This window comes from Sabethes cyaneus, chromosome 3 (genome assembly GCF_943734655.1).
Source record: "Sabethes cyaneus chromosome 3, idSabCyanKW18_F2, whole genome shotgun sequence".
NCBI lineage: Eukaryota > Metazoa > Arthropoda > Insecta > Diptera > Culicidae > Sabethes > Sabethes cyaneus.
In genome coordinates, this window is record NC_071355.1 from 247029125 (window position 1) to 247049060 (window position 19936).

Here is a 19936-nt window from a genome sequence, read left to right on the forward strand (position 1 = left end):
TTCTTCAAGAATGATATGCATTTTTCCAGGCTGCATCTAGTACTTTGTTTTTGTTTATTGAGTTATCTGGCAGGCACAACTAGACATAAAATATTCCGAAAGCATAAAAGGCATAAATTATCAGAATCGTCATACAATTAAATACATTTCTAACATTAACGTTATCTAACCACACGAATTTGCACAAATATGCCTTTTCTGCTATCGTATGTGGTTAAAAAGTCGTAAAAGTAATTTAAAAAAAGTAATGCAATGTGCTAAGTTTTGCCTGCTAAGGCTATGAGCCATTCAAGTCTATTCCAATCCTGCACTTACATTCAACCAATCATATTTCAGAACCTCAAGCCTCAAGCTATAATCTCAACTTTTTGCTAGTGTGCTTTGTGTTCTCTAACATTTTTCAATTTGGTCGTCAAACAGACCGGTACACCGGTCAGCCGGTACACAATCATGGGTCATACACAATTGTGGGTCATTTAAGCTTTAGTTGCTAATTTCCTTTTAAATATCACCTGATAATTTAATTAAATTATTAGTGATACTTATGAGTAACAATTTTGTCAATCAATTAGTGAAACATTTATGTTTTAATCGGCAGGTAAAGTTAAACTGACCTATAAATGTGTATGACCGGTGATTGTGTACTGACTACATATTTATTTACTTGTAACTTCTCGCGCTTAATTCGTGTGTAGTGTAATAAAACGTTGTATGCACACGGTTACAGTTTTCTTTTTTGTTATTCGAACAAAAAACAAAAATAAGTGAATATGAACTGCGAAACTTGCTTGGCTGATGGAACCCGCAATTACCGTTTCACTGGTATAAAATAGAACTCATTCTTTCATCGTCACTCATCGTCACTTATTGTTTACAGAAAACAAAGTGACAACGTTGTCAGTTGATTTGCAGCTGCCAACAACTACGCTTGATACTTTGTTCGTACTGCTAGCTCCACGCTGGAGCGAACAAGTTGGATATCGTGAGGCACTATGTATTCGCCAGATGTAGCCGATCTTGCATTTACAACATCTGATCGATGTGAAGAATGACGAACGCATCTAACAGAAGCATGATTTCGAGCGCAACATGATGAAGTGCACCAGAAGCTAAAGCGGAAGACTATAAGCAAGGTGGCCTCCTAGTTTCGCACCTTGGTCCGGGAGGTCGGAGCAATCGACCAAATGGTCTAGAAGTACCTAGCTAAATAAACACTTTTATGCTGAATAGTCAGTTGAGGCTGGCCGTGTCTGAGCAGCAAACAATCACCCAGAAGGAGCGCCTGAAGGCACTGGTGAAAAATATCTTTCCAGCGAAGCGCGACGTCATGGTCATCGTGTCGGCAATCATTGGTATCGTCTAGATTCCGATCGCGTCCAACGACCCGACTGCTGATGACGGTCAGTCGTCTGCAGTTGGTTAACAAGTATGACTTCGGGCTTTGCACAATGGTGACCATGATGGAACACTTTTTGCTCTTACAGAATCCAAGGAATTTATTGCTGAAGAGCTAGAGAATCGCCCAGGAAATCCATCGTTTTGGGAACGTGGGTGAAAAAGTGTTCTTTTCGACGGTAATTTAGTGATAGCACAAAACAACAAAAAGGAAAAAAGGAGGGTGCTTACCGTTTTTCGTACCACGTTAGGTAGACCACAAGCCTAAAAAATGAGACGTTGAATATTCTAACCCGACTATAATTTAGACATTAGGACACCGATAATTATCGAGGTATCGCCACTTGGTGTGCGGTATCCAAGCTATTCGAAAAAGTAATTTTGGGACCTTGTGTTCTACCATTGTAAGCAATTCTTCGACGATTCTCAACATGGATTCATGCCACGTAGATCAACCCCGACGAATCTCCTTTCATTTACTATTTATGCTATAGATACCATGTCGAGCCGTTTCCAAACGGCTGCAATTTACATCGACCTTTCTGCTGCTTTCGATAAATTAAATCATGAAATTGCGATTACCAAACTTGACAGGATGGGACTTGGCGGTATCCTACTGCTCTGACTGAAGTCCTACTTGGCTGATCGGCATGTGGCTGTTAAAATCGGAGAATCATTATCCAACGAGTTTATTACTACGTCCGGTAGTCCGCAAGGCAGTCTTCTAGACCCGCTCATCTTCGTCCAATCCGTTCCAACTATCATCTAGGCAGGGAACTGATTAAAAGAGAGTCTTACATCAAGGATCTGGGGACTCACAGCTGACTTACAAGCAGCACATCAGCTACATCTTTGCTAAAGCATCTCACAGTCTTGGCCTATTCATGAGAACTGCAATAAGCTTCACTGATGTACATTACTTGAAGAATTTGTACTGTGCGCTTGTCCGTTCGACGCTGGAATATTATTCGGCGGTCTCAACGGCGTTGATCGGTTAGAGAAAATACAACGCAAATTTATTCGGTTCGTCCTCCGTTGCCTGCCATGGAATAACCCGCTCCAGCTACCAAGATACAAAGCGCGGCTGATGCTAATTAGACTAAACGCCCTAGCAACCAGCAGAAATCTGTGCCGAGCAATCCTTGTAGCTCGTATCCTAATGACGAGGGCCGATTGTCCATGGCTTCTCAGCAATATCAGTCTACGAGCTTAACCACGACCTATTCTTAGCAGAATGTTCTTCCGAGTATCGTTTCGAAAGACAAATTATGCAGCAAACGGGGCCATCGTCGAGCTACAACGAGTTTTCAGTCAAGTGCCAGCTGGGTTCGATTTACACCTAAAACGTAGGACCTTTTTCATGGAAACTTTTCAAATATTTTTTGTACTAGTTAGACTAAATTATCATTAGGGCAACAATATGTATGTTGGTATAAACAATCAATAAACAAAATTTATTATGCCAGAAAAGATATGTTCGGTGTCAGACCGGACCAAGTCGCAAAATTAAAAAACAAAAATGAGTGAATGACAGCAAACGATCGAGAACTTTCTAATCTACATTTTATTCTAATCAGACTACATAATGGCAGAGAACTTTGCGCGTCATGGAAGACACAATAAAATTTCTTGACAGGCGTGAAGTAAGGGTAATTTTCCGCGTTTCTGGAAAGATGGGGGTAGATGCGGTAGGACATCCGTTTGTTTTCATCAGGTACATCTAGCTATGTTCCAGTAAAGCAATGCAAGTGCTGGTATTTGCGCCAAACAGTTGTACCTTCTGGGCGATCAGTTATAGGAATTAACTTCCGCCACGAGCTCACTTCCAATTAAATTAGGAAGAACTACATATCTTTAGGATTTTGTTCGCTTGGGAGGTACCAGTTAAATGCATGACAAAGCCGGTTTTTATCTCCAAATAAATACAATATATTCAAATTCGTGAATAAAAATAGTTTTGAAGCGTGTAAGTTAGACTTTTTTCTATGATAGTTTTTTTTAAACATATTTTATATTGTGAGAAGAGGAGAGATGTGGGGATTGAGTTGAATTTTTAGTATAGGGTGAAACCCATCTTGGATTTCAAAATGGCGTCTAACATCGAGTTTCGACTTCTAGTCGTCACCTGCATTCTAAAAAATTATATACGGCAGGGGTTTTCATGCAAAATGCTAAACAATAGTCCGCTATCTGAATTTTAAAATGGCTTCTAGTATTGATTTTTTAACTGGCACTTTTCCCATGCCACAAAAGTCTTTATTGGATTTCATACAAAATTCCCAAAATAACTTAAATTATACACCGCCATCTTGCATATCAAAACGGCGTCAAACATCCGATTTTGAACAAAGTGTGAAATGGTATTAAACAATCCATCCATCCATCCATCTAATAGCATCCCCGGTTCCAAAACATCAAATTGAGAACAAAAAACGCATGGGACTGACTATTTTGCAGGGTGACTTTTTGTTTTTGGTTTTCGTTTAGCGTCAGGGACGAAACTTACCGTTACCAGCCCTGCTCAGAAGAGTACGTGTATCATCGTAATCATCGGTACCGTCTAGATACCAACCGCGTTCAAAGACCTGATTACTGAGCCGACTCAGTCGTCTGCAGTTGGTTAAAAGGGTAAGACTTGGGCAATTCTTCGTAGCGGTAATTTAGGTTTGATTGCCAAAGTACCCAAAAAAGGTTCAGGTGCTATTAAATGTCGACTTCTGTAGCAACAGGAAGCTGACTTCAGTGCTTTTAGAGCAGTTTCTTTATCAGAAAAATATATATCTGTCTAGTAGAATGTCTATAGTTTCGTCACATCGTAAGTAAAATAAAGGTAACATTAAGGGTCAGAATCTCAACTGCTTTGCTCATGTACAAGCGCACTACTTCAATCTCCCCGCTATTCAAACTTCTACACACGGTGACGATGTAATCGGTGCTCTCAAAGACTGCTGACAAAGGGATAGGTACAGACGACATTCCTCCAGTGCTTCTATAAACTGTGCTGATAAGCACAATCTTGAAAGATCTTGAAAGATGCGGCCTGCTTGGAAACCGGTCTATATTGTTCTAATTCGCAAATCAGGTAATCGTAGAGCCACATACCGCAGTTGTACCAGGCATCTCTGAGAGTCAGCGCTTCATGGAGAACCGGTCAACAACCACTAACCTTATGTGTTACGTCTCTAAATACTTTATGCAAAAAAGTCGGTGCAAAACGCCAATTGGAATCGGTGTACATCGACTTTGCAGAAGCTTTCAACAATGTACTACATATTCTGGTACCCCAAGGTAGCATACTCGGACCATTGCTCTTCAACGTCTTTGTAAACGACTTGGGTACACTTATGTCGTCTTCCGTACTATCGTTTGCTGATGATTCGAAAATTTCACGGGTAGTACTGTCGGTTTCGAACTGCATGGCATTGCAAAAGGATTTAAATAATATTTAAACAGTCTACTAATTTGGTGTGAAAATAATTCAACGATCATATTGGAATTATCAGCACGAAGGCGTTCTCCCCACTAGGATGCATTCGATGTCTAAATCCTTCCCTTCCCGATGAGCAGTTTGAGGTTTACAACTGAGCAAGTTATATGACCATTCTGAGAGCTCCCAGGTAGCAGGTATCACTGTTAATGTATCAAAAACTAAGTCTATGGTAATGGACAAGTTATCAAGCTGGTCGTGTGATAATTTTTTTTTGTTACGACCGAATATGAATGATATATTTCGGTACGTTCATTATGTAATTAAAAATGGTTCGGTACGACCATAGATTCAACGGTTCGGTAGTTTAAACGGTTCGATACGACCATTTATAAATAAAATGATTCGGTGCGCTCATTATTGAATGAAATATTTGGCTCGATATGACCATAAATGAATTAAGCGGTTCGGTACAACCATCGATAAGTAAAATGACTCGGTACGGTCATTCTACGGTTGTAGAATGATGGTTCGGTACGACCATGTTTAAATGAAAAGATATGGATTGTTAAGACCATAGACGAATGAAATTGCTTGATTCGACTATTGATAAATAACATGGTTTTGTACGATCATTGTCGAAAAGATGACTTTGTTTAGCTTAAATCAAGTACTAAGCAGCGCACTGGATAGAGAAAAAAGATGAAGTAAAATTTTCAATGTGGGTGCGCTTTCATTAGACGGGTTTGAAAACTCAACTGTAGTGGCATATTATACCAGGTACAGATTTTACACACAATGATGTGTTCGGAAAACTATCTTGTAGCGTTATTTAAAAAATATTCAAGATTTTCATAATGGTATTTTTCTCGTACGCACCAACGCTATTGGAAGCTAGCACTGCTTGCACCGTAACCTGTTGATCTATTTGGATTTTTGGGTAGATAAAATGGTTGATTCATTTAAACAGATTGTCAACGGATATCAACGGAGACTGTTATATTGAAAAGAGAGACTCAGAAGAATAGTCGAATATATTAAGTGGAAATGAACAACAATTGGACGATCCTTGGCTGGAAAATTCAATAGCAACCCTGGCAGAGAATCCTTCGGATCCAGAAGGACCTCAGAGATATAGTTGACTGTATGATATGGTTGGCTTATATCCCCAAATACAAATAAGAAATCATACATTTACCAATAAAAATTGTTTTAGCGGTACAATAAAATTCAAATTGTTACTTGAGAGCTCCCTAAAATTTTGAAAATTATCCCCTCATCATTTTTGTAAGAAAAGCACACGTCCAACCTACTCTTTACTTTCCCAACTCCAGTTTATAAGTTTGTGATCCTACGTTCGGTTGGGGAAATTTTCTTGGAAATGGTTTCGCATATAGTGTGAGTCAACTAGAGAAAATGCGAACGCACGACAATAGGCACGACAAAATGGAGGCGTGTGGTTTTTAGTAATGGTGATCGAATTTGTAACCACTTGCGGTAGTGCAAAGATCGAATATCATGAAACGGTTCCAACCCGATTGAATTTCATTTAATTTGTTTCATTCGATTTGCGTTTTAAATAGAAAGCACGTTTTAGTATTCTCCCTTGTTCTACTTAATGTTTTGAGCTGTTTTTTTTAAATCTGTTGAAACAAACTTAGAGAAAAAACAAACGGAAATTCAAACCAGAACCACTATACTATTCGATTTAGCAGTCACCTCATCTACACCTAATGCTTTTCGCTAACCCAAAAAGGCTAACTCAATTATCGTGCAAGTTTTCGTTACCCAGTTTCTAGAGATTTAACCAGCACCGAAGGCCATTTCCATTCGTACGAGCTTTGCTCTACTCACATTCTCATCGATCTAGGGGGCTGCACAGTTACAAGCGATAAACTCATTTAAACGAGTAGAACAAAAAAAAATACGTTCCAACTTTCGGCCAGCATTAGTACCTACTATCATGGACGTGAAATTAACGAGTTGAACACAATTTGGAACTGGGAACCGTGTGTTGTAGAGGTACCGACCCGAGAAGTTTGGCCCCGCACGCTCGCTCGCAGGACGTGATTCTGTGTTCCGATTTTCGAACACGTGCTATAGGGCTTGCTGTTTCCTTCTGGCTAATTATTATTATGTATTCTTTTCATTGTGTATGAAGGTATGGGTGGGTATTCATTTTCTGCCGCAGCATAATTTCGAAGTTAGGCAATTATGAATGTAGGGTGAGAATTAACCGGTCCTACGGAAAACCCGAAAATGAATGAATGAATGTGACTCTCTAGACGGTTGTACGATGTTGATTACTAATTTGCTACGTGAAAGGATTTTTCCAACACAAAATTATTACATTACACGAGTAGCTTAATTTATATTGAACACTAACTTAAATCAGTTGCTTGCTTTCTTTAAATCCATAATTTTGACAAAGCGTCATGATCGATACTAGCGTTGTTCATTACAAAAAGCTTGAGCAACTCTGTAGTCGCAAGGCAACCAACGAATAACGGCGAGTTCGCCGCCTGTCGAGCGTGTTAAAATATAGAGAATATATGCTCCGAGGCTTGATCCCCGCAGAAACCTGACTCGCAAGCAAACGGCCTGTCAAAATGCTAAACCCAAATATTCAACCTGCTTCGGATGCACGTTTTGTTTCCGAATCGATGCTCAGTTTTAGCACTCCTGCCGTGCCGTGCCGTGGTGCGGCGGAGAGAAAACAAGAAACTTTTCCGCTTTTTAATTTTGATTTATTTTGTTTTTACGAGCGAATGGCATCGGGTCGCGTTTGGGCGGGGTGAGTCGATTGGAGAAACAGGCCTTACGGAGGCTGCACTAGACCCCTCCGGTCGGTGGTCGTGTAAAATTTGCTCTGCTTCCTTCCTGCTATAAGGGTAAAGCTTGTGGCAGGGTGAGTGTTACAGAAAAGACCGTCAGGCTGAAGGATGTGGGAACTGTGCCAACTGGGTGTAGTTTATTTCCGTTTCCTGGTTTGACAAACAGTGGAAACGTGGGAGATGATCATGATTTATTGAGCATATGACGTGTGCAGAAGGAAAAAATATGTTTTATTTCCTACATGGTTGTGCAATGTTCTAGAGGTGGAAAATATTCAATATTAAAAGTCTTCTTGAAGCCGCAATGATGAGGAAAACGTTGTTAACCTTTATAAACGTTTCACGTGCTGATTAACCGGGGAATTCAGACAACAAATATTTCTTTAAACTAGGTGGTGGTGCACAGAATTTTCAATTTGACGGAAGCAGTTGGAGTTTGTATAACAACATAGAAGAAAGCACATCCTCTTCTATACAGAAGCAAGTTGGTAGCTGATTGTTGAAGGAATAAAAAGTTCAAAACAGTAACGCTGCGAGGACACTAGTTAGTAGGAACTGTTTGTTAAAATTGCGTTGGACATGGACTGAAAACATAAATAAAACAGCGACGAAATGAGAAAACTTTTTTTTATATAAATTATTGAATAAATAACATTACCGGACGAAACAACATTAATTTTAGGACAAGCGGTTTGCTGTTATGATGTCCCTTCCACAGAGCGTACATAGGATAACAATGGGGCAGGCCGCAAATGGCACCACCGCGGGTTTCGGGATCCATTAGTGAGGTAAAAGTTGATGATTAGCTTATCGACGGGGTGAACTGCCGCTGGCCGGACGGATGGGTGGGCGGAAAGAGAAACCCAACCGTACTGGGCGACGACGCGGCGGTCGTTGGCGATTTGGGCGACAGGATGACGTCACCGGGTTCGTGTATACTCACGTGCTGTGCGAGGCGCCACTTTTCGCTCTGGTGCTCGGACCGTCGCAGAATCAGCTGAATCAGTTTGAAAGCACCGAATACCACGAACGCGCCGGACATCAACCACAGGATGGTGGATTTGGTGTCGAAGTTGTCCTGGATGGGCCGCGTGTCGGCATGTCCGCTGCCCTCGTGAAACAGCTTATAGCGGTGGTACTCCTGGAACAAAAGGGTTTGTGTTTTTAGGATGATTATGATAACAAACCGCTGGTGTGTTGTTAGCTATTTGCAGAAAAAATATAACTGTGACTTGTCGTAAGCAATCAATCACGAAATTTTTTTGCATGGAATTTAAACAAAAACATGCTATCTATTGTTTTTAAATTATTGAAAAATACTTAAACCTAAGATTCATGCACACTTTGCATACAATATAACGTTTTAAATCTGTCTTGCTAATCCCCGGTGATTTTGTTTTTCATTTTTTGGAGCTTTTCAACAGTTTGTTAAAATCGTCATTTACTTAACTTTTTAACTGCCTGGAGCACGATCAACAATGACCACCAATATTTGGCAAAACGAGATAAAAGGATAAAAGAAAACTCGAATAGCGAACACAAGAGCGGTCGTAAAGTATTTCCGGGGGGGCCCTGTAGCCGCAAGGTTACCGAGTCTGCCTTGACAAGCGAGTGCTCATGGGTTCGAATCTTAGTAGAATCAGGCCATTCGATGTTAAGTGACTTTAGCATGGGTTTATTCCCAGGCCCCTCCTCATCCTTCCTTCTGCATTCTGCATTTACTAACAATGAAAGCCTCTTGCCAGAGCAAGTTGTAAGAGTGGTACTTGCTTGAGGTGCGAATGAAGCCTCTTGTCCAAGGACAAATTATAACTCGTCTCCGCACTTCCCGGCTCTAGAGCCTAGATTGGTTGAAAAGTAGTAAGAAGCGTAGAGGGAAAAAGGGGTGAAAAACACACCAAAAGCACGGATAATAAGCAGTTCGCTCACTCTATAGCGATATTGCAATAACAACGAAGTGCGGAACAAAACACCTGGATAAAATCACAATAGATCAAAATGCTGGTCGTAGTGATAATATCCACAAACAATAAAAAAAAAAGTATTTCCGAGGGGAACTTGTGTAAACATTCGTTACTTCATACTTCAGAATGATAAAATCCAAACAATGGGACTTTAACAATCTAAACTAATTCAGTTGATTTGTGCCATTCTCTACGAGGAAATAAAGTACAAAATTTGTGCAAATATATTTTGGTAGTTTTTAAAGCTTAATTATAAGAAAAAATAAATACAAATTATTCCTCATCTTTTCTGATAAACTTCACAGCTGTTCATTGAATATTTCTCATCATTTTCTGACATTGATTGTCAACCATATCTGCCATATTTTTCCACCACTTTTCCATATCAGATGGTATTTTGAATTTTTTGCCACGCTTCTTCAATTTACGTTTGACAATTGTTCAATATTTTTCGATGGGATGAAAATTTGGAGGATTCATACTTTTTTCGATTAAATTATTATTATTTTGCTTATATCATTCTAAGACATCCCGACTGTAATACCAGCTGGCTAGACACATCTTCTCGTAAATATGTCCATTCGTAGTTGCTCCAGTGATGGATACCTCTATTTTCTTTCCACAAATACAAATGCCGTGCCAAATCATCAACTTGTGACAAATTTGGACTTACCCGGAGAATCCCACGTTGAACTGAGAACCAGAGATTGACTTTTTGACCAGGGATTTGGCAAATGACCATTTTTACATATGTTTCATCGTACAACATAATATTTTCGTTGTACTTGGTCAGAACTTGACCGTACAGTTTCCTTTCACGGATTTTGGTAACCAGGTTCTGTTTTAGCATCCTTTTGGAATGTTTACAGGCATGGTAAGACCGAATTCTTTCGTGTAGACTTGAAATTCTCGCTTCATTAAAAAAGACGTCATCGAAGTGATCTTTTTTCACGCCTGTAACTCAGTCAATCCTCAGGGCTGTCTTCTTGGTTTTCTTTAGCTGCAACACAGCAATGGCAATGGAAGTTTGTTCAATTATTTGTCGTTACGGATGGCAAGCTGCAAATGACATAGCACGATTCTAGCCTTCTTGTTGTTACGAGCCACATAACCTGCCAGTTTCAAATGTTTCCGGTAGACAAACAGACACAGGATACAAGAATCCGTTCAGCGTAATTTCCCTTCCGCAGTGACCTTCCGAAAACTAGAGACTAGCACAACCGGGACGGCATGCTGTCTTCTTCTTCTCTTTTCTTTGGTTGCTTTTCGCTGGTTTTCTGTGCTAGTTCACTAATTTGCGTTGACTTGTTCCGTAGCAACTGATATCACTAGCAAAGCATTTCATGTCCAATTTTAGTCTATCCCATTTTTTAAGTTTTACAGTTTCATCACTTATGTAGCCGAACCTTTTCCTCGATTGCTGCACTGGTATATAACGAAAAGTAAGCCGGTGGACGGCATCAGTTTGAGACATTATTTCTTCTGCAGTACATCGAAAAGCCATTCAACATGTTTTGATACGGCAAAGTCCCGTTCAATTCGTGCTGATCTCAAGCTCCCGATAGGCCGTATTTACCGTTTGATATGAAGGGGAAATTACGCTGAGTGCGTTAGTGTAGTGTAGTGTAACATTCGTGATTGTTGGAACTGGTAGCTTATGCCGGTCGTGACAACAAGTAGACCGGAATAATCACATGATGTGGATTTCCAGTAAAGACAATGTAATGCCATGATAACAAAAGATGGTATGCTTTTTATGTACCTTTGAGGAAAGTCTCGTTGTGATCACCCCATCCGTGTCGAACTTCATGCAGATCGATAAAGGTCAGATGAAAAGAGATAAATTATATTAAAGCTCAGATGAAAGGTAATAAATTAAAGCTCCGAGTAAATGTTCCAGGCATGGCTCAAAATTATTAGTCAATCGGCCCTTTTCAGGGTCAACAGAATAACAGAAGATGCAATCAGTTTTTCTTACCAAACAATTCACATTAATTTCTGAAATTCTGAGTGTTAAAAAATGTCTCGTGTTTTATTGTAAACATGATCATGTTACACTATCAACTAAATTCTCATTTAGTTACATTGTTCTTTATACCGTAAGTGCGCTAATTCTGCGCACTCTACATTTAAGTCAAAACGTTTAAATTCCTATAAATTTTGACTAAAATAACACATCTAGAAATATATGTGTACATGTATGTACTTATTAATTTGAGAATGTCACAATTCTTAATGAAAATATGTGGTGCGCGGAATTAGGCACATTTTCTGACTTGAAATTGGATTGGACATCGGATATAAAATTGGACTTGAAATTAGACATTAAATTGGAGTTGAAATTGGGATTAAATACGACTTGGGATTGACGGGACTTGAAACCGGACCATAATTGAACTTCAAAATAGTCTTGATGTTGGACTTCAAATTGGAGTTGAAATAGGGTTTAAATTACACATGAAATTGGACTTAAAGTCGGACTTAAAATTAGACTTAAATTGTATTAGAGATCGGAGGCAAAATTGGAATGACATTAGGGTCGGAATTGGACTTAAGTAGTACTTGAATTCGACTTTGACATTGAGCTTCACGTTTGAAATTGGCGCTCAATGGGACTTGAAAATGCATTTGAAATTGGATTTGAATCGATGGTGAAATAGAAAATTAAATAGACTAGAAATTGGCTTAATTAAAATGGGTCGTTGAAATTAGACCTCAATCGAATTTCAAATTGCAGTTAAATTAGAATTGTATTTGGGCTTAAAATCGGACATTAACTCGCACTTGAAATTAGCCCTGAAATTGGAGATGGAATTGAAACTAAATTAGACCCGGAATTGGACTTGAAGTGGGACATTGGATAGACCAAATTAGATTAATTATTTAAGATCGGAGGTATAATAGAATTAAACTAGAATTATTAAATTAGAATTGGGCTAAGAATGAGACATTAAATTGGGCATGAAATCAGTCCCAAAATGGACTTTGAAATTGAACTTGAGATTTGATTTGAAATTAGATTGGGAATTGCACATGAAATTGAGCTAGAAATTGAAGTTGAAAGAGATTGGCTTTAAAATGGGACATTGAAGTTGAACCTGTGATTGGACATGAAATTGACCCGAATTTAAACACGAAATCGTACTTCAAAAATAATCTATTCGACAGAAGCTATTTTAACCCAACTAATTTTCTTGACGCTTATTATTCAATACAGGGCTATTGAATTTTGTTTATACTTTAAATTTGTTATAGAAGGTGGGACACGTGCCTCATTTGTCGAATAACCCAGATACCATCGTCAAGCATTTAGAAGTAAATTAGTATTTATTAGGGCTGTTGAATTTGATTCAACTGCGGTTTTCAAAATTATAATCCTCCGCCGGAAACGAATGAAAACGCACACCGATTGTGGATTTATAATGGGAGGATATAATTTTCCTACGAATGATATGGGTACATATTTTAGTTATATAATAATTTGCAGGATATAATAAAGATCTTAGATAGCGGATTCAACTGATAGGTTAGATATTTCACTTACGTTTAGTTCGCTTTGATGATCGTTTATCACTCCTAAGTGCGCTACCAAATTAGCGATTTCTGTTAGTTCCTAAGTTTAGTCCTAAGTAGCATTTAAGAAATATAGTAGATAGTTATATTTAATGTATTTAATATATAATTAGTTTTATCACTCTCACCAGTCGTAACGGTCTTTTACGGGTACTGCTTTAACACGAAAGCTATAGCAACTCACGGTAGGTTACCTATTTTAAGATCCGCTATTAATTTAGTCCTATATTTAAGTAATTTAAGGCTTACCGATTAGAATCACTTAGAGAGGATAGTATTTAGGCACAAATTTAGTTCAGCGAATTTAGTAATAAGTAGCAAATAACAAATTAATTTTAAGAATAGCTTCAGGTAGTGTTTTAGCTCTAACCACTTTAGATTTTAATCAGCAAATTATTCTGTCAGTCGAATTATGCTGACTCACCGGTTGACGGCTGCTGTCAACGTTCCTGCTTGTTGAAAGGTGCAGAAAGACCAATGTGGCCAATGGGTTGATGGGAGGTGCGGAAAGGCCAGCGTGGCCAACAAGGGCTATCATGGAGAAGTTAATTTCAATTTCCCAAGTGAAAGAGCACATATTGTGGTTACTCTATCGTCGGAATTTAAGTTAATGCAAAATTCACCTCCACCATCAAGCATTTCAAGGTCAATTTAAATCTGTCATTAAAGAGTTTAAAAGTTTTAAAGACATTTTCGAATCGAAAAATCACGGGGAGACCTTTTAGACACGTAAATCTAATAAATGAATAAAACAGTTTTTTTTACATCAATTCAATCAGTGATTTTCTGCAACTATTTCTGCCTTCCACACTTCGTTTTTGTGCGGTATTGCTATTGAATAAACGAATTGCCAATTAGTCGTACTTGCGCGTCAGATTTTTTTTTCATATTTTGACTACTTTTTAATACTAATCTCGCACCTAGAGCCGATGAGTGCGAAAACGAGTTATAATTTGCCCTTAAATAAGAGGCTTCGGCATTACGCTCTTCAAGTCAGTACCATTCCTACAACAAATCCCGACAAGAAGCTTCGTTGTTTTGTTGGTAAAGCAGAATTCAGTACGAAGGAAGGATGTGATAATGTAAATCTTTTTTAGTTGGACACTTCAGGATCTGGATGCATGGTTACGCAAGGAAACCTCTTCAGTTAGTGAAGCAACAAGTTAGAAGTTTTCGTCACCGTTATGTGCCGTTGTTTGAGAACATGTTGAATGCAGTTCGAGAACTAACTGATGAATCTGCCGAGGACCGATTGAGTAAATTGACAGCTTTATATCGTTCCTTTAAAGAAAAATTCTCTAAGAAAGTGACTGTACAACGATTTCTTTTGTACCTTTGGACCCCAGCTTGCCTCAAAGATAAACTGTCGCCGTAAAATCAACAAATATGATACGATCACACCTCTCAATGCTTCGATTTTCCTGCGACCTTCAACAGGGCAAGAAATAAAATCGAAATAAAATAAAATCGAAATAAAAAACCTGGGTGCAAATAAGAGCTGTGGACCAGTTGGAATATCCGTAAAATTCGTCAAGGATCAGGATCAGACTTTCTCAACACTATTGAGAGATGTTTTCAACCAATCAATAAGCGCGGGTACTTTCCCGAATTGTTTGAAAGTAGCACGAGTAACTCCTATTCATAAATGTGGATGTAAAACTGAAGTCAACAACTACAGACCAATATCTATACTCTCAGTTTTGAGTAAGATATTAGAATAACTGCTTGCGATTAGACTGCTGAATTTTCTAAACTGTCACAAAATCCTGTACAGTCACCAATATGGATTCAGGACAGGTTCCAGTACATTAACAGCAGCCAGTGAGCTAGTTGATGAGATTTATACGGCAATAGATTCAATAGATTCCAAATGACTTGATCCTCAACTACCATTCGGGGAGAAGCCAATTTGTTAACGTAAACGGGGTAAATAGCTTTCTGCGTCCATCGACGGTTGGCGTTCCACAAGGTAGCAACCTTGGACCGCTGTTATTCCTTCTCTACGTAAATGATCTACCTAGACTCAACCTACTCGGAAAACCTCGATTATTTGCTGACGATACTTCGTTAAGGTCCAAGCCCGTATAAGGGTCCAAGCCCGGATAACATAATTCGTCGAATGGAGGAAGATCTCGTTAAGCTCCAAGATTTTTTTAACGCAAATTTACTGTCACTGAACTTATCTAAGACGAAATATATGATAGTGCACTCGCCTCGTCGTACTGTGACGCCACATAGTCATAGTGATCTAGTTGTGCAATCGACAACGATAGAAAAAGTTGAAAGTTTTAAACATCTCGGTTTGGTAATAGATTCAAACCTGACAAGGGGTGATCATGTAAACTCGTTACAACGGAACATCACCTCAATGTGTGGCATACTATGGAAGGTCTCCAAGTTTCTACCATACAAAGCATTAATACTTATGTATCACGCGTTTATGCAGTCCAGACTACAATATCTAGTCTCCATCGGGTGAACTGCAACAAAGTCTCGCCTGAAACCATTGCAAACCGTCCAAACTTGCTGTCTGAAAGATGTATTTAAAAAACCGAGGTTGTACTCAACTGCCGATTTGTACAACAGTAGTCGTCACTCAGTGTTATCTGTTATCGCGTCATCAATATCTTTCCGGGCCTGTAGTCGGAGTCGCAGCAGAAGGCTCTCAGTCTGCATCTCCAGCCAAGTACGCGTCAGTATTTCAGATTTCCCTACCGTGAAATGTTTTTTGTCCGCAGCGACGAGTACATTACTTCGCCATCTAGCCCGGTAACCCAAGTTCATCCGGTCATCTGTCGAATTTCAACCTGGATGCACACAAGGCCATATGAAAGCCCCTGTTGACTATAATAACGTATTTGTTAGTTATACATGATTCGATTTGTTAGTTTGTTATATAAGTTAATCATGCACTTCCTTAAAAGTGTTTCTAACTCACTGGAAGTGCAATCCTTTGTCATATGTAAAAGCAGGTTTTGTGCCTTTGGGAAAAGAGGCTAAGTAGCTTCACTCCCAGGGGTTTTTTTCTCCTAGTGAATAAATAAATAAATAAAAAAATAAATATCATAAAGTGCTGAGACCATTCGGTCCACGTTATATGATTACTGTTGAAAAATCTCTGCATGACTAATTCATTTTTCAAACTCTAGGAACTAGGAACAATCAATTGTCCCTGCTGTAAAAGTAATTTCATAAAATCGTTCTCTCCCTAGCTTATCGCAGTGAATTCAACAGTAGCGTAGCTAAATCTTCGCGATAACGGGGTTATAAAATTGCGTGGTCAAAAAAGTCAACACTGTGAAGCCCGTGAGTTGAAAATTTCTTCTATCGTTTATAACTCAAGATTAACTGTGTTCAGGATGTTGCGAAATTTTTAGTGTCACCAAATACATTATGAAGCTACATTTTTATGGCTGTCAATCTTAGGTAAATTTTGGACAATGAGTAAGTAGATAGAGTGCTCGATAAAAAAAATTGAAAACAAGCGGTCGCAAGACTGTTGGAGTTAATAGGGTCGTAGCACTAGCCCCGTAATTGCTTTATACGCAAACAGTTGGTTGCGACTTGCGAGGTGTGTCAAACACAAGAGCAGAAGGCCAAATTTAGTCGGAATCTAGCACCAAGACTTTGTTTTGGGGTCACAAAAATTGAAACTAGTTTCCTGCTGCGGTCCAAGTTTTATAAGAGCGGTCGAGCAAAAAATTTCTTGGAATTGTCGATAAGTTTCGATAATCTTGTTTTATGTTATTCTAGCAATACACACGAAACTTTTCTGCCTACTCACCGGTGAATCATAATCCACTCGTGCCTCATTCTCCACAACCACAATATCGCGCACCTTTCCCCGCTCATCGGTGCACTCGATTCCCTGCGTGTTCAGGATACTATCCTTCGAATGAACCACATAATTCTTAGCATAACGGACGTTCTTATTCTGCTTCATCAGTTCCAGAATCAAAAACTGACAACTCCACGGGTTGTCGTACAGCTCGACCAGTTCGACGTTGCTCAGCAGGGAAACGTTCATCCGCTGGAACTGGTTGTGGCTCAGGTTGAGTGCGTGCAGATTAACGATCGGCCACACGAAGGCATCCTTCGTCAGTTGATTGTGAGCCAAATCGAGCGTCTGCAGGCGGCTCGTCTCTTCGAACATGTTCAGTTCGATTTCGGTGATCGCATTCCGGGACAGGTTCAGCCATTCCACCCGCGGCGTATACTCGAAGAGTTTATTTTCGATGTACAGCAAGCGGTTGGCCGAGAGATCAACCGTACGGACGGCCGAGAAGTCCTTGAAGATGTACTTGTTCAATTGCGCCAGATGGTTATGGCTGGCATTGAAGACCTGCGTTGATGAGAAATGATAAGATAAGACGGTAGAGATTTATTTCGCTGTTTTATTAGGGTAGGGATTAGCGTTTTGCTTTACGGTGTGTCACATGTGGTACTTGCCTCTAGACTGGTTAAGCCTTTGAAGCTATCTTCGTGCAGTTTTTCTATTCGATTGTAGCTAATATCCAGCAGTCGAAGATCGGCATTTTTTTTGAAAGTGTGTTCAGCCACATTCTCCAGATGATTGTGACTAATGTTCAAGAAAGTCAGTCGTGGCAAATTGGAGAGTAGATCGGTTTCGAAAATGCTGATCTGGTTATCCTGAAGTTGTAGACTTTTCAGGTGACTGTTTCCGATGAACGCAAAAAAGTCAATGAAAGCAATTTGATTGTGGTGGAATGACACCTGGGACAGTTTGCTTAAGCCTTTTAGGGTACTTTCTTCTATTGCGGTCAATAAATTACGGCCAAGATTGAGATACTTCAAATGTGGAACTTCTCTAAATGTTCCTTCTGGGATAGTGGAAATTAAATTTCCTGCCAGGTTTAATTTTGTGAGATTCGGGTAACGCTTAAAAGACTGTTCATTAATGCCTTTCAGTAGGTTTCGTCTGAGATCCAAAGTTTGGAGATTTTCCAAGTCGTGGTCGCTCCAGGACTTGACCGTTGTCAGATTGTTTCGGGAAAAATTAAGTACTTCGAGATTTTTCAGTCCATTTAAAGCGAAATCCTGTAAATTGTTTAATCTACTATCACATATTTCGAGTGTTTGAAGATCCGAAAAGCGGATAAATATGGCGTTGGGAAGCTCCTGCAGATAACAATGGTTGATGTACACTGCAAGTGGATTTTGATTATATTCTCTGATGTTCCGTAAATCCTCAATGTAGCAAGCCTGAAGAGTTATGGCGTCATGATCTTCATCCAGCTCGATGTCAGCAACATTACGCCGCTGGGCGGCCGCAAGTTCCCAACGGAAGGACAACTTTATAACCACAAAGAGCACTAGAATTAACACTCGATGGAACATTGTTCTCTCGTTTAATTTCCAAGCTGTGTTAGATTGAAAATGCCTCACCGCAGCAGAATGATAAAAGTTCGGCTGTTCAAAATTAATAATTCAACAGCACACTGAAGTCAGGTCCTTTTTTCCGCACTTCCGCGTCGCTTGTTCTTATTTCATTTCCTCCTCAAAAGGATTTTACCACCAATGATAATTTAACTATATTGTTGTAGCAATTATTTATTCAACAAAACTTGACTTCGTGAGCTGGCTGGTGTCACAGTTCTCGAAATTGACAGAGCGTTAAGAAAATGCACTACTACCAACTTTGTGCGACGGATTCCCAAATCATATTTGAAAACTCATTAGCACAAGTTTTCTTGAACAGATGATGAGACCGCATAGACAGCTAGTTCAAACGTGCATGACACTTGACGAGCACCACTTTCCACTGACTGACGGAAAAACACGCGCGCACTCTGTTCCGAACACTCCAAGCCAACCCAAGCCGGCTTCTCGTCAGCTGTGATGATGGGACGTCGCACAGTGGGGCGACTCCATACAAATGCTGGCCAAGCAAAAAAATCTCTTTAAATCAAGAAGTCGTCAAGTCGTTCTTAAGTAATTTTGGGGTGCTGAGCCCGAATTTCAGGTTTATTTTGCATTAGAACGTATATTTTTTGTGTTAGGGAGAATTTTCAACTATTTTTCAAGTATTTTTTAAGTATAATGACGTATAAGAAATGAGGGTAATTTGGAAAACTATTGCAGATGGATTTTTATAGGATAAAACATATAAAACAATACAAAGCAAGTATGAGCTTTAATAATCAACACAAAATCCATATAAGTAAATATTAATCAAAAATCAAAACTTTTCCCCTTATTAGTTTTCTTAATCTTCTTTATCTCCATCTTCTTTTTCTTTTTCTTTTTCTTTTTCTTTTTCTTCTTCTTCTTCTTCTTCTTCTTCTTCTGCAGAATCACTCGTTTCACGTTTCGTCTTCAATAGTAATATAGCGTTCTCAGAAAAAATTTTCTAATTACATTTTTCCATAACATAAGCTTTATCCGGAGAAATAAGAAGACAAATAATTCTATCACGATTTGTATTTTCACACTCATTTTTGCATGTAAAATATTGTCTTGTATTTTTATCACTATTTTTAGCATAAGGCAATAACCTTATTTTCGTGAGGGTCAATACCGGTGTAATGGCTAGCATTCACGCCTCTCACACCGAGCACCGTGGTTCAATTCCCAACCCCGCAGAAGTCACGAATGACCCGAGTTGTTAAAGTGACTATAATTTAAAAAAAACTTATTTTTGTGCTTTTTCTGTCATTCGTCCTGTCAGCAATATAGTTGTCTAGATTCATTTATGACACCGCGAATTCAAATTCTTTGCATTG

General features: G+C 39.1%; 1 protein-coding gene across 1 annotated transcript; it reads right to left on the reverse strand.

Annotated features, from left to right (window-relative positions):
- Positions 1-8458: 8458 nt before the first annotated feature.
- Positions 8459-18551, reverse strand: LOC128741025 (leucine-rich repeat-containing protein 15-like). Its single transcript, XM_053836600.1, has 3 exons — positions 17643-18551; positions 16978-17535; positions 8459-8794 (listed from the first exon to the last, which is right to left on the reverse strand). The coding sequence occupies exons 1-3, from the start codon at positions 18549-18551 to the stop codon at positions 8459-8461; spliced, it is 1803 nt and encodes a 600-aa protein (XP_053692575.1).
- Between the last annotated feature and the right edge of the window lie 1385 nt (positions 18552-19936).